We start from the raw sequence: 27,411 nt of genomic DNA on the forward strand, positions 1-27,411 counted from the left end.
TGGTAACACGCGAACATCACTAGGGGCATCCGATCTCTTGCGGAAAACGAGGGCCTTAACACAGCCAATGGCTGCCCGTGGCGGCTCAGGAACCGGCTCCAGCCGGGGCGGCTTATACCGTTCACCCGCTTCCCGCTGGGGACCAGAGGCATCCAAAAGGATAAACACCCTAGATACCCGTAGGGTATTTCAGTAATTTCATATCTACAGAAAGATACCTTGACTTTTGAATCTCGGGATAGGTGGTGGCAATTCCGGTAATTTCTCGATTTCTCAGAAATTTCTCTCCCTCCCTCTCTCTCTCTCTCTCTCTCTCGTTATAATACACACCACAAAAATCAAATCGTTTTTCTGGCTGATTTCTTGTAGCCTCCGATCAAATCTTTCCTCTTTCCCAGCTGTATTTCTCGTTTCTCGCCTGAAAATGTTTCTGACGGAGACCGCTCGCCGCTTCCCTTCTCTCACCCCCCGGTTCTTTGCCGGAAAACGATCCCCGCCGGCCTCAAAGAATCTCGAGCGTGTCTCTCAATCCTTCGATGAAAACCTCCTCCGTCGTCTCAAGACCCTCAATCCACCTTCGATCAATCTCTCCTGGATCTCCCTTGCCGTCGATTTTCTCTGTTACATACACACAGAAGCGGAAAACTTGGTTTCCGATCTGAAACTCTCGGGCTCTGAGAACTCTCTCGCTTCCTATTTGGATGAAAGTGTGAAGCTATTGGATCTTTGTAACTCGATCGTTATGGAGATCGAACGATTGCGACAAGGTCGGCTTCTGATAGTCTCAGGGATCCAACGGTTTCAACGATGTCAGAATCAGAATCTGGCACCGGAGGAGCTATGCCGCGTCAGGGATTCGCTTTCCGATTGGGGAAATCGCTCGTTTGTTCACACAAATCGGAGATTACAGAGCCCAGGTGAGCTGATCCGAGATCTCGCTCGTGGACTAGGCAGTTCTCCTAGTGGCAAGATCAAGACCGTTGGTGATGTCGTTAAACGCATGATCTACACCGTCGGAGCGATGACTGTTCTCGTCGCCGGAGTCATGGTTTCGGCATTGACCGAGTCAACTGAGACGATTCAAGTCCGAGTCCCTGCCGAGTTCTCTTGGTCTGACGCGTTTAATGGTTTGGCTTCGGCGGTTTCTGTAGAGATCGAGAGGCGGTTCAAGGACGCTTCAGATCGCCGACGGTTCGTGGATGATGTGGATGACGTGGAGAAGCGCGTGCGGAGCGTTTGTGACGTCATTAATAATGTGGTTGGAGGGGGAGTAGGTGAGGGAAAGGAGAGGTTGGAGAGTGGTTTTAAGGAGTTGGAGGAGATGACGGTAACGTTGACGGAGCGTTTGGATCGTTTTTCTGACGGCGTTAACGGATTCTTTCGCACGGTATTGAGTACAAGAAATAGTCTTTTGGGAAAATTCAGGGTGGGTTCGGAAATGAGATTGGAACAGAAAGGGAAGATGTAGGGAAAGGGGAAAATAATAATAATAAATTTTTTTTTTTCTTGGGTATACAGTTTGTAAGAAGGAAAATATACGGTTGGGAGGAAAATTGTTCAGTGAGCAGAAGGGTTGAGGTTGTAAATGGCAAGGAAATCTGAACAGTTAATGAAATTTACAATGTATTTTCACTGATATGATCTTGGGGGTTGGAATCAAAGTTCAAATTGGATAAGATATCACCACTGTTATGACCACCTCGGTTCCAGTAGACATGTTGAGCAAGTTTTATTGGGGTGGCCTTGGTGGTTTTGTCATTCATTTGCACAGTCGAAGTTTCTCCTTATGGATCATATATGTTACAGTTACAGCAACATTACCAGGAAAACCTGGAATAAATAATTACTCAATGTGAGAGAATCTTCATCAGTAGGTCTTTTCATACCTGGAAGATATAGTAACTCACTCTAAGCCTAAGGGGTAGTCGAGTTTGCAAGGGCCTTCACCTCAATAAAGGTATGGTTTTCAGTTCAATTTTTCTTATCTTCTTGGGGTCATTTACATGAGGGTGTTTAATGTTCTTCACTGAAATTGAAAGGTTCTCATTCAACCCCACTATGACATGCTCTATACGATTGGAAAAAAGAAAGAAAGAAAGCAAGCAAGAAAGAAAGAAAGAAAGAAAGAAAGAAGAAGAAGAAAGAACTATGCAAAGTATCGTGGTACCAATATTTGATTTGTTCTCAAGGTACAACATAAGATTTCAACTAAGGATGTGAATTTATAATCAAAACCGTTTATCGAAACTAAACCGATCCGTTTACATCGAAATCGCAAAACCGTTTAGTAAATGGTGTGGTTATGATTTCAAGTTTCATGCCGATTAGCTAAACAGGTTGGGTCGGTTTTAACCACGGAACCCATTGGTTTCAAATCGAATTGAAACCGTTTAAACTAAACCATTTAAAACCGTTTAAACCGATCCGATTAATCCGTATAACAAATAAATAAGGAAGGGGCAGTAATCCGTATAACAATTAACAATTAAATTAAATGTCCATCTTGCTTTGGTATGATTTATTACAATTCAGTTCAAGTTTAGGCTTTAGGTCATGAAGTTGTAATCCATATATGTTACTATATTTATGTTATCATAGATGGGGTGTTTTGGCTGAACCACTTGTCATTTTAATATTTTATGCTGTCGAAGGCTGGATTTAGATGTTGTATGATATTAGTTCTAAATGTATAAGAAGGGCCATGAAAAGAAATAGCACTAAATTGTCAAATTAAGACATACCATCGTTAATATGAAATATCTTATTTGTGGTTGCCAATTATTTGTTGATTAGATTATGATCTTCAGTTTAGAGATGGTTGCAAGTTATAATAAACTGATTGTGAACCGTTTTATAAACCGTATGGAATAAATCGAAATCGAAATCGTTTAAAACTGTGAAACCGATACTGTTTAGAAACCGTGGAAATCGAAACTGTTTACTAAACGGTCATGGTTTTAGAAAGTGGAATTATTTAGTAAATAGTGCGGTTATGATTTTAGTCAAATAAATGTGAACCGAATCGATCTACACCTTTTAAACCAAAACCGAACCGATTAACATCTTTAATTTCAACCATTGAGACAGGTAAGGGTTTTAGTTCACAAATTATTCTTGAAGATGGAAAAAACTCTCTCAATCAAGAGTCATATCATGTGGATGAATAGATTCTCTCTTCACCATGGGTGGAAAACGTATGCCTTTTAGGAGCTTTTAAGGCTGCGCTTTTCAGAGTGTTTTAACGTTAAGAAATGATATTTCAAAACATATTCAAGGAAGATTTACGTAGCTTTGGAAATCGTAAAAGGTGTAGATAAGAATAATAGAATAGGTTAGACTAAGGTTTGGAGGAGCTCAAGCTGCACAACTACAAAAGGGGCTTGGAGACAAATCTCTCTCTCTCTCTCTCTCTCTCGCTCTCTTTGATAATTCTCTTTGTGAAGGGATCCTCTCAACGTCTTGGTACCCTATTATTAGCTTAGAGATCTATTTGATCATAAAGGGATTAGGGTAATCAAAGTCAAAAAAGGCAATAGATTTCATCATGCAACTAAAACGAAAGATTAGGGTAGTACTAGTTAAAAAGCTTAAAGAATTTCAATTCTCAAACCGAACGGCCCCATACAGCCCAAATTCGCTTTGAAAAATCACAAGATAAAAAAAAGATGTCAAATCAGTTTCTAATTCATGATTCAAAAAACACATCTTCAGTCAACGTTCAAAGTGAGATGCTCTTTCTAGTTTGAAGAAGCCCACTCGCTAAGGATTTTTTACAAAAAGAACTTAAATTTAAGATGAATTTAAGCTTCCAAACAAAATCCATACTTCTTTTAAACCTTCAACAAGGAACCCAACTTCTCAAGGTTAAGTTAGTAAAGCAATTTCTTTTGCCACATCAATCGGAAAGAAAGAATTAGAGTCCAATTCCAGTTTCCATTGATAATAAACTCACTAACTTTCGAGTATATTGTGTTGCACTTCCATGCATTTTCAATAATCCATGACCACTCAAAGTTGTGTTTTTTTTTTCTTTTTTTCACCATTTTCTTCTGTTTATTTTTTGACATGTGAAAGAATTATTCAAACTTGGCATATATGAGGGAGAAAGTGGGTAATTAGATTATATTCAAATTCCATGATTATCCCTAGGACTCTTTTACATATTTAATGCAGGATTGCACACTTCTTGACAAAGGTAGGAATGCACAAATCAAAAAATTTGGGATCAAATGGAAAGTAGCATTGAAGAACAAAGAAAAAAAACAAGTTGTCTGATTCAAAAAATTATAGCCAGAAAAGAATTTTTTCTTCAAAGCCAATTGATAATGTCATACAACCCTTCATCTGTCTCTTAACTTTTAATGGACAACAATTTACTCAGAAAGTCTCTGCTAAGAATAAACTAAATTCAACCATCCTGCTGCCTGCTGTATTTCTTTTTACACAAATATGAACCATTCATACAATTAGACTCAAAAACAAAGGGGGGAGTGGGGGGGGGGATACTTGGGAGTTAAAGAATTGATTCTGCGTATCAGAATTGAACTGAAATAATGGATAAAACTGCTATCATATAAAATGAACCTGCTCAATGATGCATAAAAATCATAAGCAGGCCTCAGGTATTTACATCAAGATGCATGTATAGATGCAGTCTTGAGAAAGGATGCCTTTGGCATCAGATTGAAGGTTGCCCTAACACCCAACTCATTCCCTGACTGATGAGTGAGTTTCTTTCCCAATTTCAGTATCTGACTCATTACGGACTCTGCAAATAGCGTAGATCATCAGCCACATCACAGGAACTGCTGAGGTGTCGGAAGTCAGCTCTGTGAAGAACATTTCCTTGGAATCTCCTAGAGTCACTGGATTTTGAATCAATACGTAAACTATTTGATGGGAAACAATGGCGCACACGAATTCGGTGGCTTCTTCTGTCAATGGTGCAACTGCCTCGTACATTCACGACTAGTATCACTTCCTTGTCTCTTGTGTCTTCACACCACCAGTTCTGTGCGACACCATCAACAAACTCTTCGAGGGAATGGAACTCCTCATGATGCACTGATACTTCGGCAATTTGGCCAGGTTTTATTATGCCAGCTGCTGGAGTTACCTGAACAACAAAAGTTGTAAATAAGCAGGATAAAGGGGTGGGAAGGGAGAGAGCTTCTACAGTGTAAGCTCAAGAGGAGACCTAAAACAATCAGTTGAGGATATTTAGAGATAATCATTATGAAAGGTGACACTGACATTATGCATATCACAATTTTTCTTTTTTCTGGTCAAGAGCAAAAGTTCATAATGTTCAACTATGTAGCAAGTCCTGATATCACCAATGTTCAATTCATTATGCATACTGTTTTAACCTATATTCTGTCATTTAATACAAAGCAGACTTTTGAAATGAGGAATACAAAACATAAGTCAGGTTTACATTTCTAAACTTTCACTGAAAACACTCTGGAAGAAATTCTGCAGTTAGTACACCACAAAATTCAGGTTTATTATTTTAACTTTCTTATTAGGAAAGAACATATTCTAAAGTGGGTGGATAGAACATCAGTGACAGAAAGCCTACTCTTGCAGTTACACTCTGCATAATTTTCTTTCATGCCTTTCACTACTTTCCTGATTCTTCAATCGAAATCCTTCGTAACTTTTTGCTTGCCCTTTCCCACTTCAACGGCACTCCTCATTTATGCAGTGTCTGGCCTTCTTGCAGGGGATGGAACAACAGAAAAATAAAAGAATAATAATGTAGCACCACCACTCCATTCCTGGAGATGAGGGCCTCTAGAGTTTGGTCCTTCCAATATTACATGGATACGGATACGTATTTTAGAATCAAACATGAACAAAAGATTCTGGACCCCACAAAACCCCAAAAAATAGATTTGGGACTCCAGGAATATCCATCAAATTTATTTTAAATAATTTAAGAATTGATTTTATATTACTATAATAATTTCAGAACAGTAACTGTAATGCATTTTAATAACTCTAAACATAGTTGTCATGGCGACGCCTAGGCGGCGATTTGGCGTCCTGGCAGAAAAAGAAGTTCATGGCAGTGCTACGATTTACATGACTCACAAATGGCGGTCGCCATTATAGGCGTTGCTATGGCACCGCCATGGACACCAGGTCACGCCTAATTCACTAGGCGGTCGATTTTTTGTAAAATGCAGGGTGATTTTGATAGGGCTATGTTGATTTTTGATGATTTGATGTTGCTTAATGTTGGTTTTATATGTTATAGAATATATATTGTAGGCTTGTAGCATGCTAAATAACTTTAGAAAATCGGGGAAATAAAAAAATAGCATACTAAATAATTTTAGAAAATAGGAAAAATAAAAAATGACACATGGGCGATTTAACCGCCATGGCAACGCCATAATGGGCGATTCATCGCCAAATCGATTAGCCACCCCTCCATTTTCTTGGATCGATTTGATGTCGTGACAACTATGACTCTAACTACAGGTAGTCCAGATTTATTTTCATAACATGCAAACGTTATATAAGTATCATAAAAGAAATCAATTTATTTGAGGAATGTGCCAGTTTGTCCTGCTGGTATAGTCTCTTGCTTGTCACAGCATAGAACTGGGGTTGAATCCCTCATTCACTTGTCTCCAAAGTCCAATCCCCCCCCCCCCTTTCCACAATAAAATTCATAAAAAAAATAAAAATAAATAAAAATAAAAATAGAAGAGAGGATTTAGCAAGTTCTTTGTATTGCCTTTACATACTTTATTAAGTCTAACGGTGATATGAATAATTATAAAAATAGTAGCAGCAGCAGCAGCAGCAGTAAGAATGTCTGGTTCTTTGATTGAGTGTATCTGATCTATAATGGGTGATTCCAAACCCCCCATGGAGTCCTTCAATGTCCAAATCACATCTATTAAACTCAAAGTTGCATCAAATTACTTATTCTGGGCACAGGCCACTAGAGAATATATCACTGCTAGGCAGAAAATGGATTATCTGATTAAGCCCCTCCTGCTACGACCACTACTGAATATCCGGAATGGACATCAGAAAATTCCACAGTACTTTGTTGGTTGCAGAACAGTATAGATCCTTTTGTGGCTTCCAATGTGATGTTTCTTAGCTTTTTGTTTGACTAAAGGTTTTAAAGGAGCTGGCTTCCCTTTTGAACTAGCTCCATCCCTTGCTTCGCCCACTACTGCTAGAGTACATAAGACATGGTACACTTAGTAAAGGAGAACACCAGCAAGCTGCAAGCTACGGCATCAAAGCCCAGCAAACGGGGCTTAGTCAAGTCAAGCCAGAGTGCGCTAGCAAGCTAGGGCGGAGCAACAAAAGTGAAGCCAGCCGCGCTAGTAGCGCGCTAGCCTTTTTCCGTAGGCTGCTATGCTAGTTGTAGCGCGCTAGCGCGCGTACTCTTCTCATCGAGAGTCAGTTCTTTTATGGTAAAAATAATATACATTTGATACCTCTTCTGACTTTCCGTTTTCAAGCTTTCATAGGGCAGATCTACCTCCCAAGCTCTCGCTTTACGATTGAAATAGCTAAGGAAGATGCCTATACCTATCAGAGTCTTCCTCCATTACTTTTAACTTAGATGGGGGATTGACTAAGAGTAGGGGAATCTCCCTTTCCAGCTTCTTGAGATTCTTGGAATTTCCCTCAACCAATTAACACCCAAATGTACTTTTTCAGGTACCTAACTGTACTTTTTTGTACTTTATTCAATTCCTAGAGACAGGAGTATGCGATCCTTTGTCAGTATCTGTTTTGAGATCCTATCCATCTAAATATGGGTTTTCTACCTAGCCCTTGAGATAGGAAGTTTTGGCATTGACCCCTGCCAAGTTGAAGCAGGAAGAGAGGCTTATGGCTCACATCTCGGTGGGGTTTCGCTCAGTAGCAAGGATGCGAGGTACCGCCAAAGGCACCAATACGGGACTACTTTAATCCCAAAAGGTGACCAAATTCCCCACAACTATTGTAGATATTTCCATTTCAGATAGAAGGAACTAAGCTTCAGGCAAGCAAGTCAGATTGAGATAGCTTGAGAAGTGCTCCGCCCTTGTGAATCCCTTTCCCTACAACTATGATCAATTTGTCAATGAAGCGGTTCTTGCTATTCCGCAGCAAAGTCATCCAAGTGCTGAAGCTCGCTTCTCCCCCTCTCCTATGGAACAAATCGTAAATCTATGTTGAGAGCTCAGCCTCGCTGCAAAAGTCACTTTAGTAGTACCAGGGGGGCGCCCATTCCCTGCGCCAATGGGCTGTTATCTGTAGATGAATGAGGGGGGCACACCATGAGAGCAAGGATGAGAAACGGATTCTATTTCCTATAGCGAGACTCTCTATTATATGTTGACTTTTATTCTTTACTCGCTTTCTTTTCCACTCACTATCGATTGAAAAGTAGGCTCCACTCGTTTGGGACTGATCTATGTGATTAGTTGAGTAGGCGAACAGATCACCTTATTCTTATTATATTTATTATGGGACTTTTTGGTGATCGTTCATGGCTAGGTTACTACTAGATAGAGGTAGGGTGGTTCCCGCGAGCTAGCTAGTGTTCCTTCCAGAATTCGCTTAAGAACAATGGTCGAGCCTCTTTCAGACGGGGATATGAGTACTTCGACTTTTGTTAGCGTGAATGTGCAATTCCCTTCCTTTAATAGATCGATGCTTCTTTGCTTCCTTGCAGACCTCGTAAGCACTAGTACTTCATTCTGACATCATCTAAGGAAGGCTCCTTCCTTCTACTAAACCAGCCAAGCACGAGGAGGTGGGTTAGGCGCGCTTTTCACCCAAGCAAGTCCGCTCCCAACTTTCAGTATCGAATCTCTCTTGCACGAATCATGAGCAAGACTCCTTTCTCTATACAGTGGTTAAAGAGGTTCCTTTGTCTTATCAAGTAGCGACTAAGCGACATCCCTCCTGGCCCGTAGTCCACAAAAGCGTAGGGCAGGGGTAGACGAACGCTGGAGTGAGTGACCCAACCTGACTTACTCTATAGAGCTGTAGAGAAGTCGGCTGCACTTGATAGCAGACGACTTATCGGAAGCTCGGCTAACTCCCTGCTCTTCCTGATGGAAGACGGACCATATAAAAAGTGTATGGGATGACCTCAAGGGAACTTATTCTCAGGATAAGAACATGTCTAGGGTGAAAAGTTCTTCTCATTAAAGAAGAGTAGGAAATCTATTGGTGACCACTATGGTACCTTTAGAGGCATGTTGGAAGAACTCAATGTGTATCAACCTCTCTATACAGATATTGAAGTCCTTAAATCTCAACGTGTTGAGTTCTTGGTTGCAAAATTTTTAACTGAACTAGACTTTGGCCTTCAACCAGTGAAAAGCCAAATACTTGTAGGCAAGAAGATACCCATTCATGAATGAGGCATTTTTTCGAATTCAACTTATTGTGTCTTCCCCCCTTCACCAAATTTGATTTGACCTCAACTATCAATAATTCTGCACTTGTTTCGAATAATGGGGGTCGTGGCCATAGCACTGGATTTTTTGAAAGAGGTCGCGGTTCATAGGGAGACCAAGGCCATGAAGGTGGTCAACGCCAAGGAGTCTCTAGATCACGTGTAAGTGTACTCATTAAAAAAAAAAAAAAAAAAAAAAAAAAAAAAAAAAAAAGCAACCCAGTGCATGAGGCTCCCGCTACTGCAAGGTCTGGGAGGCCTGAAAGTACTCATTGTGGTAGATAAATCATATTGCTGATACATGTTGGGTGAAGCATGGTAGACCTGAGTGGCCTGGACAACTGTTTGCTACTGCCTACTGCAACTACTACATCTGATCAAAATTCTACTGTGGAATCATCCTCGGACACCAATCAGGCTTCTACTCTAGAGGTAGTCAGTTTGTTTCTCCATTACGCAATCAACTCAATCAATTACTTAAGAATATTCAATAGATTAAGATATCTTCCTCTACGTCTGCTGCAACCATCGCTCATTCAGGTACTGGTGCACTTGCTTGCCTCTTCTGCTTCTACACCAAGGGTCACTGACTCTGGTGCCACATCTCATGTGACTGAAAAGTCCCATGTCCTTTCTTCACTTCAGAGAATTACTCAATCTTCTTGATGGCTCGTTTACCCAGGTATCCCTCCTTTGGTTGTGTTACTTTTTCTTCTCTTTCTATATTGAAATCAATTTCTTCATGTTCCTAAGTTTCCTGTCTTTCCTTTTCTTTCTCCAAAATATCTATCTAGGTGAGTTTGTCTATGGATCATTGTTCTGCTGCAGCTACTGTTCCTTTCCGAGGAAAACACAACCAGGAGAGCAAAACTCAGTTGACTTGGTGATTTGTTCAATGGCTGACAACTCTGATGGTACACAATGCTTGCAAATCATTAAAATTACATCATTAAAAATGACATTCGTTGTATCTATCAACGTTTTAAGTATCCTACCGTATCCGCCGATACTAACCAATACGTATCGTATCTTTTAAGGTCCCAATATGGTATCTAAAAAAAGTACCATCTATATTAGGTCAATATGTGACTCGATATGGTCAATACATGGCCGGTACCTATCAATAGTTCAATAGGCTTGATATGTCTCTTATAAACTAATAGCATGATCAATGACAGCAAACACTCACCGAGAGCTCCTGTAAGGCACTCTAATAATTTGTTTGGCAAAATCAATTTGATTCCTTGCTTCCACAGGCACAAGAGACACTATTAGTGTTGATTTCATCATTATTTAGAGATTAAATAGCTTGCAATCAAGGACTGAAACCAGATTTTTGCAAGAACATTTATCTATTGATACTTTGAATCTTTTGTTCAAATATTGATTTTCACATAACCAAGGATTAAAGTATCGGTATCGGTCGCTGTATCGGTCGGTCAAAATTAAGATACTTATCGGAGGGTATCGTATCGTATTGGAGATATGCTAAAACACGTTAAAATACTCTAAAGATACACACATAAATGGATAGGGAACACATTTTTATACACTTTTGCATAAAAAAATAGTTAAAAAAGCTATATATAACATGTAGAATGCATAAATACTTAAGTAGAGGGTATCGTATTGATAGACAAATATATTGAGTTGAAAATGTTCAAAACGATGAGGGTATCGTATTGATAGACAAATATAATTTTTTGAGAAAAATCAAAAATTTCCATGGAAGTTGTAGAACACTTGTTTTTACATAACATATAAAAAATCTAAACATTTTTAATCATTGAGCATGAGTAGATCTAAGAAATTTGAAAAGAAATTGAAACCCTCATTTTCTCTTGAAAAAAGTTTGTAATTCCTTATAAATCCAATGATTTCATGTAATAATGATGCACAAAATGTGATTATAAGTATGATGAACCTTAGATTTGTACAAAAACTTGAAAATCTAAGGTTAAAGTTAAAAAAAATGAGTAAAGATTCAAGAACTTACTATTCAAAATTTTCAACTTTCAAGTTCAAGGTTCTTCTTGGACTATGTTTTTCTCCTTCTTTGAACCATTCACTTCCACAATGTTTCTTTTAATCTACCATTTGAGTCTCTAAAAAGGTGTGTGAATCAAAGGGAAAGAAAGAAGAGAAATATAGAAAACTGTTGGTGAGAGTTTGAAGTGTTTGTTTCAAACACCAAAAGGCACATTCACACTTAAGTAGCCGTATCGTACCGATACGGTACGATAAGGCTCAATACTATACGATACAGTCGATACGAACCGATACTCACAGGAATTTTCATATTTTCAAAAGTTCGTATCGCAGAGTATCGTACGTATCGGTACGGCACGGCACGATACGATACGGTCGATACGCAAAAGAGGGTCCAAAATTCCATGTAGCGTATCGGTATGTATCGTGCCGATGCCTACCGATACGGCACGATACGCACCGATACTTAAAACCATGCACACAACCTGAATGATTGCATCAAACTTAGGTTTTTCTTTCTCTCAATAATGTTTGCATCTAAACCCTAAATCTTCCCAAACTGAAAATGACATCTAAACCCTAATAACTTTTTTTTTCTTCCCTACAGCCTTAATATTCCCCAAACTGAAAATGACATATTTTTTGGTATTAATACATGTAAGAAACATCACCGTTTATGCATAATCAATTGAAATTGAATGCACTTGTCTTGCCATATTTTGTTCTTCCTTTTATACATGATACATTTTATATATTACTTATTTATGGTTTTATGCTTCAAAACTATATTTTGCATGTATCATAAGTATTTCCATATGTTTGTTGACCATTTCCATGCGTGTCTTTAATGTATCTTGTGTTTTTCCGATACGATATAATACGTCTCTTAAAAGCATCCTTCCGATATGATGTCTGCTACACATACTTTCAACCTTGGTATCTATGAAGCTGATTTAAAACCACTCAGAAAGTTTCATCATTTTTCATCCCTTTTCCTTCTAAAATTGATACAATTTCAATCTTTACTAACTAAAAAAGCAACCTAGAAATTAAAGCGAAAAACACCACTAAAGGATAAACTTAAAACTTAGAGAAGTGAAAAAAGAGGCCAGGCTTTGCAACTGACCAAAAATTGATCCTCCCAATCCAAAATTATCAATAATCATAACACCCAAAACAAAATACACAGTCAACTTAAATAATATGCATCCCATGAATGAAGTGCCAAAGAAGTGAACACAAAATGCATTGGTATTTATATTGAAAGAAATGGAAGTTACCTCCAACCAGCGGGGAAATGAACCTCTAGGAAGATGTTCAGATGCTTGCCCATCCTCCTTGACCGTTGACTGTCCTACACAAATGATTTCAAACATAGCTTTGTCTTTCATGCTTTTGTTGGTGATTCGCAGTATGGATGTGTCCTGGTTTTGTAAAATTATGTTGTTGGTGCTAACAATTGTTTCTGGAACATCATATAACTCTTCAAGCATGGACCTGATTGTCTCATTAGATTCCATGATTTCTCCAAACTCCATTCGCTTTATTGACTCATCTACATGAGCAATATCAACAAAAAATATGCACCTTACGGGCTTGTGGTCACTGTCGGTGACATCCATGCAAGCCTCATACCTGGTAAATGAAAGAGGTCCAAAGTCATATGAGGCATACAAGAGCTTGACAAGAAACAACAATACCAAGAAACATACTGGACAATTGAAGAGACTACAGGGCATTCCAAACTGCACTCAGATACTGAAGCTAAACGGCTGTCACGGTACAAAATTCTGTCACACCACGCTGGAATGCGCTTCTTCTCACTGGAATCATACCCTACAAAAAGGATGGATAGCACAGAACGACACAATAAACATAATCCAAGCGATAGGAGGCATGCACAGAGCATATTCTTATGAGATGCTCTACATAAGGATCCTCAGTTCATCTGGTTCACAAAATGCACTCCAAAAAGAAATACCAGAGGACTAACCCTAATTGTAAATCAGTGCAACAGGAAAGGTAACAAGAAACTCATACTTTATGTTATCAAATACCTCCTAAACCAGCTTGGTGACGTTCAAACTTATATGTCGGAGGAAATCTAATGATCCCTTCACGCATTCCTTGAAAGACCTTCCCAGCTTTCATTTCTGCACGAAGCTGGTCCCTTTCTCTGAGCCAATCAAAGCATCTTTGTGAAACAAAGTCTCTTGCCTCATCATAAGAAATGCCATGAAGCCGATAATTGAAATCACCAAGAAATACAACCATGTCTGCTTCAGATAACTCAGGCCTCCCATCTTCAGAGTGGGCACCCACAGGCTGAAAAATCAGCAATTATTTATAATTCTAACTTGGAGATTGAAGCAATCCACAGCAAAGACTTGAAGATTCAAATTTCCAAAATACCAATTAGAATCAGTACATACATTTGTAGCACGAAGCAACTGAGTGGCAGATGAGACACCAACTGCAACAGAGAGGACCAGTGGCAAGCCAGAAGAATAAAGCAGCCAAAATAAATACGTGGAGCAGGCAAGAGAGGAACACAAAAACAGGAACATCATCATACCAGCTGCAGCATTTGCCCGAGTGAAAACCATTGTTCGATATACATGATCAAAGTCAGCATTGCGGCGATTAACTGCCTCCAAATGTGCCGCAAAGTGACAGTTAACAAAGCACATTACCCGATCATGAACTCTCATCCTCAAACCTACAGCCCCCTGCTCAGACAACCTTTTACCAAGTAAATGATAGCAATGAAAATTGTGGCATAAATATAACAGAAAACATACACTATGAATCACCAGAAAGTGTTCTCTAGGTATGTGCTATGTATTAGTGTTTAGAGCATAGTTGTCACGGTATAGTTGGCAAGGTATCGCCTCATTCAGGCGCCTTGGTCACCTTGCGTCTAGGCCCCAACTCCAACACCTTGGGTTGCCCAGACACTGTGACTACTATGTTTAGAGAGAGAAAGAAATTCTGAAAAATTATTTCATTATTCTCAATTTATATTTTTAGTATTAGCAACTCAAAATCAACATACCAACATGGTTCAAAATTTCACCGAAATTACCAAAATATTATGGTTTTGCAAGAAATTGAAACAAAATGAGTATCAGAATTTATAGGCTTATAGCCAAAATTTCACTGTAATATTTCAGTTTTGACAAAGGTTAGAACGAGGGCAAAATCTGAAATTTTGAACCTTGCACAGCAGGCATTGTCCATCTACTTGACTTTGGCTAGAAAAATCCAAATCTACTAGAATTTTGCAGAAAGATATACCTTATTACCAATAGCACGTCCAAAACCACAAGGAACTGCTGCGGCATCGACATCCCCAACATGTGGTCTAAGACTGGTCCTGACCCTGAAAAAGAAAATTGTAAATTCACAGGCAAACCACTGACAGGAATTGTAGAGTAAATTAGATTCCATACTATAGATTGAAAGGAAGCAACTAAATTCAACGATACTGATTAGATGCTAAAATTCCAAAAATAGATCAACCACAAATGAATTCCTATTAATAAGAAAGAAAAAGATAGATTTCTTGTATTCTTCCAATTATAAAGATTTACCACACAGCTATGAGCAAGCCTGCCAACTGCCTTGAACCAACACGTTCAAAAGTTGACCCCTCGTCTAAGGTCTTTCCTATCGTATCAAGCCACCACTGGCCAATTGAACTCCCCTCAAGTCCTACCTACAGTCATCAAAAAAATTGGTAAGTGGATAAAATATAGAAAGTCAAAAGAAGTCCCCAATATCCACAGAGGAAAAGAATATAAGATAATAAGAATATGTACATCTTCATTTTTTTTACAAAAATATATATATATATATATATGTAACAGTAACACTATTGTCCCACAAAAACACACACAAATTTCATAAAAAGGTGGAGTTGGAGACACCCATATCCATGTTGAAAACCAACAACCATGCTTGTTTCTTTGTTACCCAGAGAAGATGAAACTGCAAAAAAAAAAATCTGTAACAGTAACACTTTTGTCTTATAACACATTTTTTTTTTGGTTGCAGTTTCATTGCCATTATCTGTGTTTGCCCTTACAATTTAATTACGTTTGACATTCATTTTCACTACTTAAACGCATCGAGCTAATTGACAATTAGTCGAAAGCAGAATTATAACAAGCATACGCTTCCTACCCAAGGAACTGGAAGAAAATTTCAACTAGCACCTCCAAGTAAATAGTAAAATGATAAGGTCTTCTTCAAACGGAGAGATAAGTCTGGTTGGTTCTGTTGACAACAGACTGATCCCCCCCCCCCCTTTTTTTTTTTCTGATAGATGGTAGCAGATTGATTTTCCCTTCTTTTTCTTTTCTCTGATAGATGACAACAGACTGATCACACAACTTCATGCAAACTTGGGGTTTCAGATAAAGAGTGTTTATACAAAATTTTAGGTAATCTTGTCCTTTCGTATGTGTTGCTTACTTGATATAAGAGAAATTACTTTTATGTTTGAGGGCAGGGTGCAGTTTCCGTAAAATACTAGTGCATTATATTGTCATTCATCTCACTTATTGACGGAAGTTTACCAAATGCTTACATCTGCCTCTCTCCTCCTCCTGTTTGTATCTTACTTGATATCAGAGAATTGGACTTGGCAGACCCTGACTTTTTCAATTTTGAAGAACTAAGGAGGAGCTTGCAGATGTATTCTGGTTGTACGGAAGATGTCAGTAGCCTATGGCCACAATGCTTCAAATGGATGTTTGAAAAACTGTGCGCAAGGCCTCCAATCTAGGTTTTCTGCAAAGCAGATAACAGAATATTGTGGAGCAGTTTGACCATCTCTACAACTCCAACAAACAATACTTGTGCAAATCACTGCAGCGAGTTAGTCATGCATGCTCCAAAGATTTCTTGTTTGGAGGCAGCTGACAAGATTCTCAAGTACATAAAATAGTCAATGGGAAAGGCCTTTGTTCACTCGCTAGTACCACATGAAGGTGAAGGCAAATACAAATGCAAATTGGGGTGGTTATGTGAATGCCATGAGATCTACATCATGATAATAAAAAATCCAGTGGAAAATTGGTAATCTAGAGGAATAAAAAGCAAGTCGAAGTGGTTGAACAGTCTAGGGAAGAAGTTAAAGTTAGAGCTATTGTTCATGGGTGGGTGTGTATGTGTGTGAGACAGAGCTATTGTGGTCAAGGTATTAATTATTGATACGTAATGTGTTCAAGGTATTAAGCATTGATACGTAATGGTCCATACATTTCGAATTTTGGCTTATGGAGATGATACCGACACAAAACAAAGGGCAATTTGAAATGGCCTAAGTATCAAACTGTCTCAATCAGTATCAGTCAATACAACACAAGACGACTTGATAAAGCTTGGTACATATGACTGTGTACTGAGACACCTCCCTGTTTCTTGTATTTGTGCAAAACCAAGTAGCAGATTCCCCTATTCCCTTCAAAATCACTCTTAACTGCAGGCCGGGCTCATTCAGCTAGGTCTCTCTCTCGCACACAAGGCAACCCTAGGTGTACAAGGGATATATAGTCTAAGGGTCCACAGTCAAAGTAAGGTCCATATAACAAGCATACATCCTAATTAAGAGCCCATATTCTAAATGTTTTTGTTTCTAAATGTGGATTTTTTTAAAAATGTTATATTCTGGATTAATCATGTTTATAATCAATTTGGACCTTATATTATTAGCCATAAAATCATGCTTGCAATAAAAATAATTCATAGCATATTTAAAAATATTAAAAAAATTCTATGCTCCCTGTGTCTAAATCTTATTTTTTTCAGATTTCTCGAGTCTGACAATATGTTACTTGATACTAAGTAGTATGTTTAACAGTTACATGCAACTTACTTCCAATCACGATACAGACACTCCCCCTATCGTGTTATACATCAAACACCCCACGGTATATATACCTTAAACAACAACAAGGGTAGGGGGAATCGACGCAACCAATTCGAGAACAACCAGGCTTTGGACTGATTGGGGGGTCATCTTTAACAACTGAAAATCAAAGAACCTTGGCATCAACAGCAATAAATGATACCAGGTATTCAGCGTTAAAAAAATGATATAAACCCCAGTAGCAGCATCAATCTCCAACCGAAGGCAGCAGTAGATCTTCTTCTTCGATCAGCATCAATCGAAGAACAATCCCCAGGGAGCCAATAGACCTCAACAATTAGAGGTTTCAGCGACAGCAATTGGAAGAAATCCATAAGAGCAAATCGAAGACGCGATGAACACAAGTAATAAACAGTAGCAGTTGCAGCAAAAGAACCCAGATAAGAAACCTCTTCTTCTCCTCTTTTTTTTTTTTTTCATTGAAATAGCAGAAACCCTAGATCTTCTTCAACTAGGGTTGATGCGGATCCAGGTTCCAAAACCCGAATCGGATCGCTATGGGCCCACAAGATTGTAAAGGTGAAGGGACAAATATATGGTCAACTAGAGTTAAAACTTGAGATTAGAGCGGATTTTCTGGATTTACCAAGGAATAGAGAATAATAGAACACAAATTGGAGAAGAGAGGGGTTTACTTGTAATAACCGCGAAGTTAGATAGCTAATAAAGAAGGAAGTCTTCTTCAACCTTCAGAAATCGAACAAGTCCAGTGGAAGAGGGAAATTTCAGGTCGATGGAGCTTCTTCAACAGACCTCGGTTTGGGTCGAAACTTCAGGCGAAGGCTGGAAACCAAAGGGCCTCTTGATTCCAGCCAAAAATCGGTCCAAAGATCAATCACATAAGCAGGAGAACCTCTACAAGTGAGACCTGGACGTAGTTAGGGTTTCAGACCTGTTGCAGGTTTTGTTCCTCACCACAGGGATGGGTTTCGGACTAAGGGCTCAAGGGTTTGAGTCGCCTAGGGCCAAGCTTCCTTCAGTCCAAATATCAGGGTCAACCGATTGGAAATAAACCTTCAGCCAAGCTTTCTTTAAACCTGATATTTCAACCCACAACAGGGTGTCAACAGCAGGTAGGGGAGAAAGAAAGAATTACAAGAGAGGGAAGAAAAAGAAGAATAAAGTGATAGAAAGAGAAGAGAAGAAGAGAGCTATGCAAGCCTCTCGGCAACCATGGTTTCAACCAAACAAACATTCAATAGCTCTATCTTTCCATCGTCTTACATGACTAATATAAAGGGGGAAAACAAGACAATTAAGGAAACTAATTCAAAATGGAAACTACTCTAAATTAGAAACTAAAATCCACTCAAATAAAACTTGACTCCCAAACAAACTCTAAAAGGAAAGAAATAAATAAAGAAACCAAATCAATCCCAGTTAACTCAGTCGTCCAACTGCATCAAGAGTTTTATATAATTTTTTTCTTCTTCTTCCTCATGGCTCTGGTACCATGTGACTAAAGTTTAGTAACCAGAACCTGTGAAGAAGAGAACTGAGAGAGAGAGAAAGAAAGATATTGGGGGAGGAAGGCTTGCATGGTAGGAGATTAACAACCTATCGTCTAGCCAGTCTCTTTATATTGAACTTGAAACAATTACATAATCTGAGTAGGATTCCAAAGCCTAATCATAACAAGAACCTAATGCCTAGTTAGAATAGGAAAGAAAGAGATACCATGACCTAAACAACTTATAAGGTATACTCCACGGTATAAAGTATACCCTCTCTTAACACTAATGATAGCTACGGTAGGAAGAGGAATGGTTGCTGGAACCAACAGAACAGTGAAGTTGACGAAGAAAGAGAAAAGAAGAAGATGACAGAAGAAAGGGAGGGATATGCTTGGGTATCACCACCTAGGAACCTGCAACTGAGACACCGCAGCAGTCATTCTCACAAGAGAGTAGTTGTTCAAGCATCAAAATCATAGTTGTCAAGTTGTTGCCTATGCCGCCTAGGTGACACTTAGGCACCAGGCTCTTTCTTGGGTCCAAGGCAACCGCATGCTTTGTTGACACTTCACGAGTTCACGTTGATTTATGTTCATTATTTTGTTTTTTGATGAATATGCTCATATTATATCCTAAGCTTTATCTATTATATATTGGTTTTCTCATATTAGGTCCTATTACATTGATATGGCTTTAATGTTGCACATAAGCCTAATTATATGTACATATGTACATATAGTCATATTTGTCCCTAGGCACCCCTCTAACGCCTTGGGTCACCTAGTCGCTGTGACAACTATGATCAAAATCATGGGGAACTTGCCCCCTTTTCTTTATTTATAATAACCAAACAACACCCAGAAAGAATAGTAACCCTCCCATGCGTGGACTTGCTAAAATATAAGGGAATCTTAATTTACTATTACTATAACTACGATTCTACTACAAAATATAAAAACTGAAACATAATAGAAACTAAATAAAATAGTAACTAGGATAGCTTGTAGCAACTCCAAAAATGGCAGCAACACGGACCCACGCAATCAGCCAAAGAGATCCTCCAAGGCCTATCACATGGACTTAAGTTAGAACCAGTGTACTGGCCTAAGTAAGGGCCTGACTATAACTTAAATCATGGCCTATTGTGGGATGGTTATAACTTAAGTTATTGTGCCCAATTATGGGCCTGATTGGGCTGGCCTTTCTTCCTCCTTGTGTACTTACCTCTGCATCATGTGGATTAAGCAATGGGGACTGTAACCCTTCTAAGCAACACCCCCTCACTTTAATATATAGTATTGTCAGATTAAGCCTCTGGTTGCTGCAGTTATTGCAGAACCCTGCAACTGACCAGACTGTGTCCCCAGCTAATTGCACCTTAATTTAATGGAGACCAATCCTCCCTTAGTTGCCGCAAGATCAGAATGGTCCTTCTGGACCTCTCTTTCAAGTCTTAGCCTAATTAATTTTTATATGAGATAGTTATCAATTTCTGCATCTCTCTAAGCTTTGCAAATGCTGTTTCAGCCGTACTTTGTATGTTTCAGCCACCAAATTTGTCCAAATCTATATTCATTACTTTTATTTGAATTTATTTAATTATTCTCCCTTTATACAGGTGTGTGAGTGTGTGTGTGTGTGTGTGTGTGTGTGTGTGTGTGTGAGAGACAGAGAGAGAGAGAGAGCAGTAAATGGATACCTTCCAACAACGATGGCAGTGACAAAAAAAGAGAGAATTTCAATGGCTTTGCTATCGTTTTTCTACTGCAGAAATAGTATTAGCAATAACCAAACTAAAACTTTACCAGAAAGCAAAGGATATCATAAAAGTACAAAAGAACAATTTGAGCAGCATCATAAACCAAGATAAGCAAACATGCAAGAAGAAAGTCAGTGTTAACACAGCAAACCATACAAACAGGGTTTATTGTTGCACTAACATTTAGCATTGTTTTACAAATCATCAGACTTGCAAATCTTTAGCATCAGCAGCTCAGTTTCTGGAGTGTGCAACGAAGCATTTCATAAACAGACAAACAAACACATGGCATTGACAGCTGGATTACATCTACAATTCTGTTCATGAACAACAGAACTGCAGCAAGTTTCCTCGAACATGATAGCATCTAATTGGTCACTTAAAATTAGTTGCAAAAGAAAGCCTAAGAAATCTCACTGTTTCTTTTGCAGCAGACATTGCTAGGAAACCAGCACCCATTTCAACTTCCTGCAACCCAACAGCAACGATGCCAACATCTGTTGCTGCAGAACCTAGCCAAGATATAAGTGAGTCATGAGAGGCTCTTCCTTGTCCAACATTCCAAGTACCGGTCAGTATTTTCACATTTTCTAGCCTTCTGTATTTCAGTTCTTTGCTTGCCAATTCTGATCGCAATATATTGTCAAGTGGACTAGGAGATTTAATGCTCCAACCACGAATACCACCATGGTTAGCCAATGTAAAGACATAACCAGCCCCAACAGCCATTTTTATAACAGGACAGCTGTGAGCAACCCATCCTCCAAGGAGCTTTCCCTCAAGATCAAGCACTTGAATAGTGCCACTGACATAGCCTACCCATATCCTTGCTCCAGAAGTACAGAAGCACTGAACAGAAGAAGAATGGTGTTGGAAATCTTGTAACCTATTTCCATTTCCATCCCACTGCACAATTAAACCATTTGAACATCCGGTCCAAATCATTCCATCTATTGTCAGAACTAGTGCTTCAGTTCTCTTTTCCTCTCCAAAAGCCCCTTTTGCTGCAGCTCGACGAACAGCATCAGCTGCCCCCATCAAAGCATTACGTGAACGTTGCAAGAAGCTAAATTGTGATTTCTCTTTCTTTGTCGTGGAAACAAACTTCATCTTAATCTCATCTTCGACAGATGAATCCTGCCATGACGACAAGTCAACGCGATTCTCAATTTGACCATCTACATTAAATACTTTCAGCAGTTCTCGTGTACGAGCATCCCTGGTGAGAAAAACCACATTCTAGATTTTCTTAGGATGTTACATCAATTTTGTTCCTGTGCAATTTAGAATCACAAAGATGTTTGTGGTGAAAAAAAATAAAAGGTGGTTCAGTCTTTGCTTTGCGGGGACTGGGGAGGAGTGAAATATATATAGATATATATAGGTAGGAAGAGTGGTAATGGACAGTCTAACCTTCACCATGCAGGCAAAATTTCTTATCGTTCACAGGTCATGATTGCCTTACTACTTAAAGAAATATCTACCCATATGCCAGATGAAATTGCCCCTCCCATATGCTGAATATTTTGGGAAATAAAGTTCTAGGCAGTTTCCTTGTTAGGAGATATCATGAGCAAGTACCATACAGCCAATACATATACAAGTAGTTATGGTCAAGAACTTCTCACTGAAACACACAAAATAGGACCCTAATGATATTCATAGTAGGCATACCAAGTGCTGGTCCTGACTATGCAGGATCTTGGGAGGGCTGAGTTTGCAGACAGTCCTAACCTCCGGCTTTTTTATGCGCAAAGTGGCCAGTCTCAAGAAATGAACCCGGGCATTTGCCCTGGCAGCCCAAACCTTTTCTTTGTAGTAGTGAACATATAAATAATGCCAAGGATTTTCTAATGCAGCCTAGCAAGATTCCCTTTTAATCATTATAATCTGACAAAGTTCAGAATCACAAGATGTATTTCAGAACCTTGAGAAACAATATGAAACTTCATTTCTTTCCCATAAAAGATAAGAATTGCAAAAAAGAAGAAGGTTCAAATGCTATAGCAATAATATCCTGAAAATTTGAATTTTCAAGATTATGATTTTAATTTTTGCAAGATTCTTCAAGGGGGAAAAAAAGACAAAAACGAAGAATTAGTTTTAAACAAATTATGCATAATTTCAGACAATTTTTCAGGTGAGACATACCACAATGCAAAGGACAGTTGCCCAGCACTCCAAATTTTTGATCTAGCATTATCCAATAACAAATACTTCACATCTGAACCAGATATGGAGCAAACGCCATTAACAGTGACTTGACTCTTTAAGTCAATATATGATCTCTCAACTAATAAAGCAGCCATGTGTCTTTCCTCCACTGTTAAAGATTGAGATTTTTCTATGGATTCCGAAGGCCATATCTTAATAACGCCACCCTCTCCACCTGTCCATAGATCACCTGATTCCCAAATAACACACAGTCAAAAAAGTCAACAAGGTGAACACAAATTACAACAAACAATAACTTTCATATGAGTTCTGCATTAGACATCAATAATAAACAAGAAAATCCTTTAAGACAAATAGTTGCAATTCATGCTAATTAAAATGGACCTTTCGGACAGGTGCAATTTTTCCTTCTTTTCTTTACCTTTTTTTCTTAAACCTGTAGCCACACTATATATTGAGAAAATTTTGAGTAACATTGCAAATTATGAAGTACAAACTAGCATGGCCCAAATACCAAAACAGCTGGAACAGAGTGGGTATTAAAGCATAAGGAAAGGAAATGCCTGATGTGTTTTGAGGCTCACCAAATTACTGGACAAAGATCATTAACATTGAACACTAAAATTTTCTTCAACAACAAACATATACCATGAAGTAAAGATGAATATGCTTTTAAGGTGTTCAAACTTCAAACACATTATAGTTGATTTGGGAGTAGCTCCGATGCATGATGAGCTACAAGAAAATCGCTTGAGGTGGCAAGGCCATGTTCAATGGAGGCTTTTAAGTACTCCAGTACGGAGGAGTGATTTGATTCAAATTGAAGGAGTTAAAAGAGCCAAGGATAAACCTAAAATACTCTGGGTGAAGTGGTGAGGAAAGACAACACAACTTAGGCCTTGTATCAAGTATGACCTCGAACAGAGCTAACTGAAGAGTAAGGATCCCCTTAGTTGGGATAAGACTAAGTTGTTGTTGATGTTTTTATAGACATTATATCTATAAATATTCAAAATTTCTCTAATGGCTTCATGTATTGAATCCTTTCCATTTGTCAAATGAAATGCAGAGTAACCCTTTTTTTCTAAATTCCTACAGCTTCCCTCTTTTGCAAGTCATTGAAACAAAAACTCCTAAGTCCTAAGTAACTCTAATTTGTTCATTTCTTAATTTATCAGTTCTAGTTTTACCACTCATTCATCTAAAAATCCTCATTCCAGATACACAAAGTTTGTTGGCCATCACATAACTAATTACTTAAAGCCAGATACTTCTCACAAGACTCTTTGATAGAATTAAACGACCATTAAACACCCCCCAAAATTTTTTTTTTTTTAAAATTAATAAAAAAAACCAAAAACCAAAAACAAAACAAAAAAATCCATAAAGTCCAAGTCTTTAACTGATTAGAGGATCACCAAATAATATAATTCAACTCTTTAACTGAACCAAAGGACTACCAGGTCCACCACATAATCCATATAACCAGACCTCTTCAACGCCACGGAAATAATAGAACAGGAATACGATTCCTCCCCATGACAGATAGAAATTATAAGCTAAACAGCATCATCTAATCATGGTACATTTCATCCCAAAACCACTCATCATATGTAAAAAGGGAAAAATTAAATTATTGGGTGTGCCAAACGATTTTTTCATGTGACAAATCCAGAGTGTAGCTTATCAGAAAGGTTGGCCAATAGGCCACACACCCCATGTCCTGGAGTGACTCTCTCTAGAAACAGTAACTGTCAAATTTTTCCTGCCTCTTTTATGTGTTAATAGATCCTTAAACAAATGATGAAAATAACAATATGTCCTTCAAATGAAACTCCGAGTGTAAGCTTTACAACTTTTAAGGATCACATCATTTCTTGGTTGAATTTGAAACCTAAGTTGATAGTTAGTTCTTTCATTAGCAAAAGATGAACCATCAAAAACATCTTACTTTGGGAATGCAAAGTCTCTGACTCCTAAAGGCTGGCAAACAAATAAAGTCTGTGATCCTCATGGAAGTGTAGAAATTACATTACTTATCTCTAAGGTTTGAAGGGCCCTCCCCAACTAGAAGCTGGAATGAATTTTCAAGCATTCTATCTGGCATTTTAGTCAATTGAATGATTTACATAAATTCTATTCTTCATCTTTTTTCGTGCAGAGGAGAGAAGTATGGATATGATTGCATGAATTAATGCCTTAACAGAAATTCAATCCATATTAATAATTTCATATTAAACGTTTCCATGGAACTAATTGCCTAGTACAAGAATTTGCAAATTGGAAATTAGGGAGCCATCCATTGCAGACTGCCAAAGTAAACCACCATACCACACTGTGAAACAGTATGATAAAGAGTTTTGGCATTTCTTGCCAACTAATTCAATTACCCTGGTTAATTCAGACTTTAAATTACCTCATATACAGATTTTCGCTGTTTCTTAACGTTCAAACTTCTCCCGGTGTCATATTTCCAAGGATTGGCTTCCAATCAAGCATGAATTCAACAAACCCAAGAAAGTTTCCAGTAAATTGATTCCAAAAACACAACTAGAGTAGAGTCTATAGAAAACCACTGACCGTAAGAAGACATGACCATAGATAAAACAGGCCCACGATGAGCATGCCAATTGAGACCTTCCTTGAAAGGATCCCCATCCAAAGGCTGGTCCATTTTCCATGACCTAACCTTCCCATCCTTATGCCCTGTCCAAATCAACCTATTCCCCGCATCCACAACCAAACAGATAGTGGGCACCGTTGGAGCCGATTCATAGAACGGTGCTGTTTCCTCATCCCCTCTTCTTGCCCTACCCCCAACACCACACCCCTGGGCATAAACATCCGAAAAGTTCCAAAACCTCAACCCAGATTCGTGGCCAGCCCATAATTGCGTCTCAGTACAAGCAATTGTCCTCAGAAATCCACCCACCTGCGTCTCCCTCAACGGGTGCGGCCTCAATTCCAACCCCGGCGGCCGTCCCGGATGAATGGCAGCACGAATCGGAAGTTTAAAGATCCCCTTTCCACCACCACTGCTAATAAACTCCGGCAACGAAGACCGTCTGAGCTCCCCCGAAGAATCCGAATAATGCCCTTCCAAGAAATCACTCAAATACTCTGGCCGTTCACCCGCACTACCGCCAGAGTTAATGCGGCCGACGTAGCCATATGGAGGGTACAAATCTTCATCAGAGGAGTCGTCATAGAATCGATCGATGTTCTTCGTAATCCCACCTTCATCAAGGCTGTGTTTTCTCCCTGTGTTATGCCTCTGTACTGGAGGAATACCCACATGTTGACTATATGATTGAGTCTTACGATGTGAGTTGTTTTTGGTTACTGTCACCATAAGGTCTCCAACGTGGTCATCTTCGAATCGTTCATCCATGAAAGCTCTCTGAAGCTCCAATTCTGAAACAATCGAAGAGAGATAGAGAGAGAAAGAAGAGAGAGAAATGTGAGATTTGGAATCGAAATGGAGGAGAGTTGTGTTCGGGTTCCGGAGAGTAAGGCGAAGCTTATTGAGAGGTAGAGGACGGGAATGTCTTCTTTGGCTGTTGCCGCCTCAATTGTAATTAGAGCCCTTAATATGAATCTCTGGTGAGTTTTGATTTGATGTAGTTAAGCTATGTCATACTCAATGTAGCCTCACAACTTTCCAGGTTGGTTGGATACAGGTCTTAGTCTGGTCCATTTTTTAGAGGAATAGTATTAATTACTGTTTGCTTACTAATAGCCCTTTCCTTATCAACAACCCTATTAATATCATACACCGACCATTGACATGACTGTGTTGCTACCCACCTCCCTTCTTTGATGGTGTTATTGGGAGATATTCTAGGGATCTATATCCTGAACTAATTATAGTAGCATATGAGTTGTCAAATGGTCGGTTTGATTTAATTTGGGTTTTTTTTTTTTTTTTTAGTTTTAGACCAATAATGGATTAGTTTTGATCAATCTCATTTTTTGGTTTGGTCTGATTCAATCGGTTTTTTCAGTCAATGCCCATTTTGACATCCCCTATATGAAAGCCAGAAATAACTTGAAGGATTAAGTTTTCTTTCACCTAAGTTGAAAAGAGAATCCATTCACTATTTTGTGATTTTTCCATATGATTGGACACTTGATATGGTGAATGGACGAATCCATTCACTTATTAAGAAGAAGGGTTATTTACAACATTGACTCATTATAGTTTAGAGATAAAGCGTTATAAGCTAGAACCCGAATGAAATGGATCGCTTCAAAAGATTTCTTGTGCACATGCATGGCATAATAGAATGTTTTGAAGTAGCTCCTTTGTTGTGAACCATACTTCAGTGATATGTCATCTTAATTGAATTTTAAACCTTCTAAAGTACCAGCTGCCTTTGCACTTGGAAACGCCCTTGGATTTGGGTTTTGGATTAGAAGTGGAGGCAAATTGGATATATTTGTGCAAAAAAGTATTCAAGCATGCTCTCACCCCAAAAGTATATTAGAGCACTCACTTGCCAGATAGAAGGGTGACATGAAAACTCTAACCATCAAGTGCATAAGACATGATCACGATTGACCACATGTTAAATTTCAGACTGATATTAATGAATCTTGTTATTTGTATGCTTTAATTTTTATAAATTCCTCTTATATGTATAAATAACCTAATTTGTATGTCTATGCA

General features: G+C 38.6%; 2 protein-coding genes across 3 annotated transcripts; one reads left to right on the top strand and one right to left on the bottom strand.

Annotated features, from left to right (window-relative positions):
* Nucleotides 1-302: 302 nt before the first annotated feature.
* Nucleotides 303-1,636, top strand: LOC122078310 (UPF0496 protein 4-like). Its single transcript, XM_042644239.1, has one exon. It carries the CDS (start codon nucleotides 425-427, stop codon nucleotides 1,466-1,468), a length of 1,044 nt encoding a protein of 347 aa, XP_042500173.1. The 5' UTR covers nucleotides 303-424; the 3' UTR covers nucleotides 1,469-1,636.
* A 2,648-nt stretch (nucleotides 1,637-4,284) lies between these two features.
* On the bottom strand, nucleotides 4,285-26,334 carry LOC122079302 (type I inositol polyphosphate 5-phosphatase 12-like). 2 transcript variants are annotated; one of them, XM_042645663.1, is made up of 11 exons: nucleotides 25,323-26,333; nucleotides 22,719-22,971; nucleotides 20,985-21,786; nucleotides 15,013-15,137; nucleotides 14,717-14,801; nucleotides 13,995-14,148; nucleotides 13,852-13,892; nucleotides 13,477-13,744; nucleotides 13,132-13,255; nucleotides 12,700-13,054; nucleotides 4,285-5,116 (listed from the first exon to the last, which is right to left on the bottom strand). In XM_042645663.1, the coding sequence occupies exons 1-11, from the start codon at nucleotides 26,131-26,133 to the stop codon at nucleotides 4,760-4,762; spliced, it is 3,375 nt and encodes a 1,124-aa protein (XP_042501597.1). In that variant the 5' UTR covers nucleotides 26,134-26,333; the 3' UTR covers nucleotides 4,285-4,759. The 2 variants fall into 2 exon arrangements, with proteins under 2 accessions (XP_042501597.1, XP_042501596.1); XM_042645662.1 differs by having other exon boundaries at nucleotides 13,852-14,148; nucleotides 25,323-26,334.
* Between the last annotated feature and the right edge of the window lie 1,077 nt (nucleotides 26,335-27,411).

The sequence above is a fragment of the Macadamia integrifolia genome, chromosome 5 (genome assembly GCF_013358625.1).
Source record: "Macadamia integrifolia cultivar HAES 741 chromosome 5, SCU_Mint_v3, whole genome shotgun sequence".
In the NCBI taxonomy this organism is placed as follows: domain Eukaryota; kingdom Viridiplantae; phylum Streptophyta; class Magnoliopsida; order Proteales; family Proteaceae; genus Macadamia; species Macadamia integrifolia.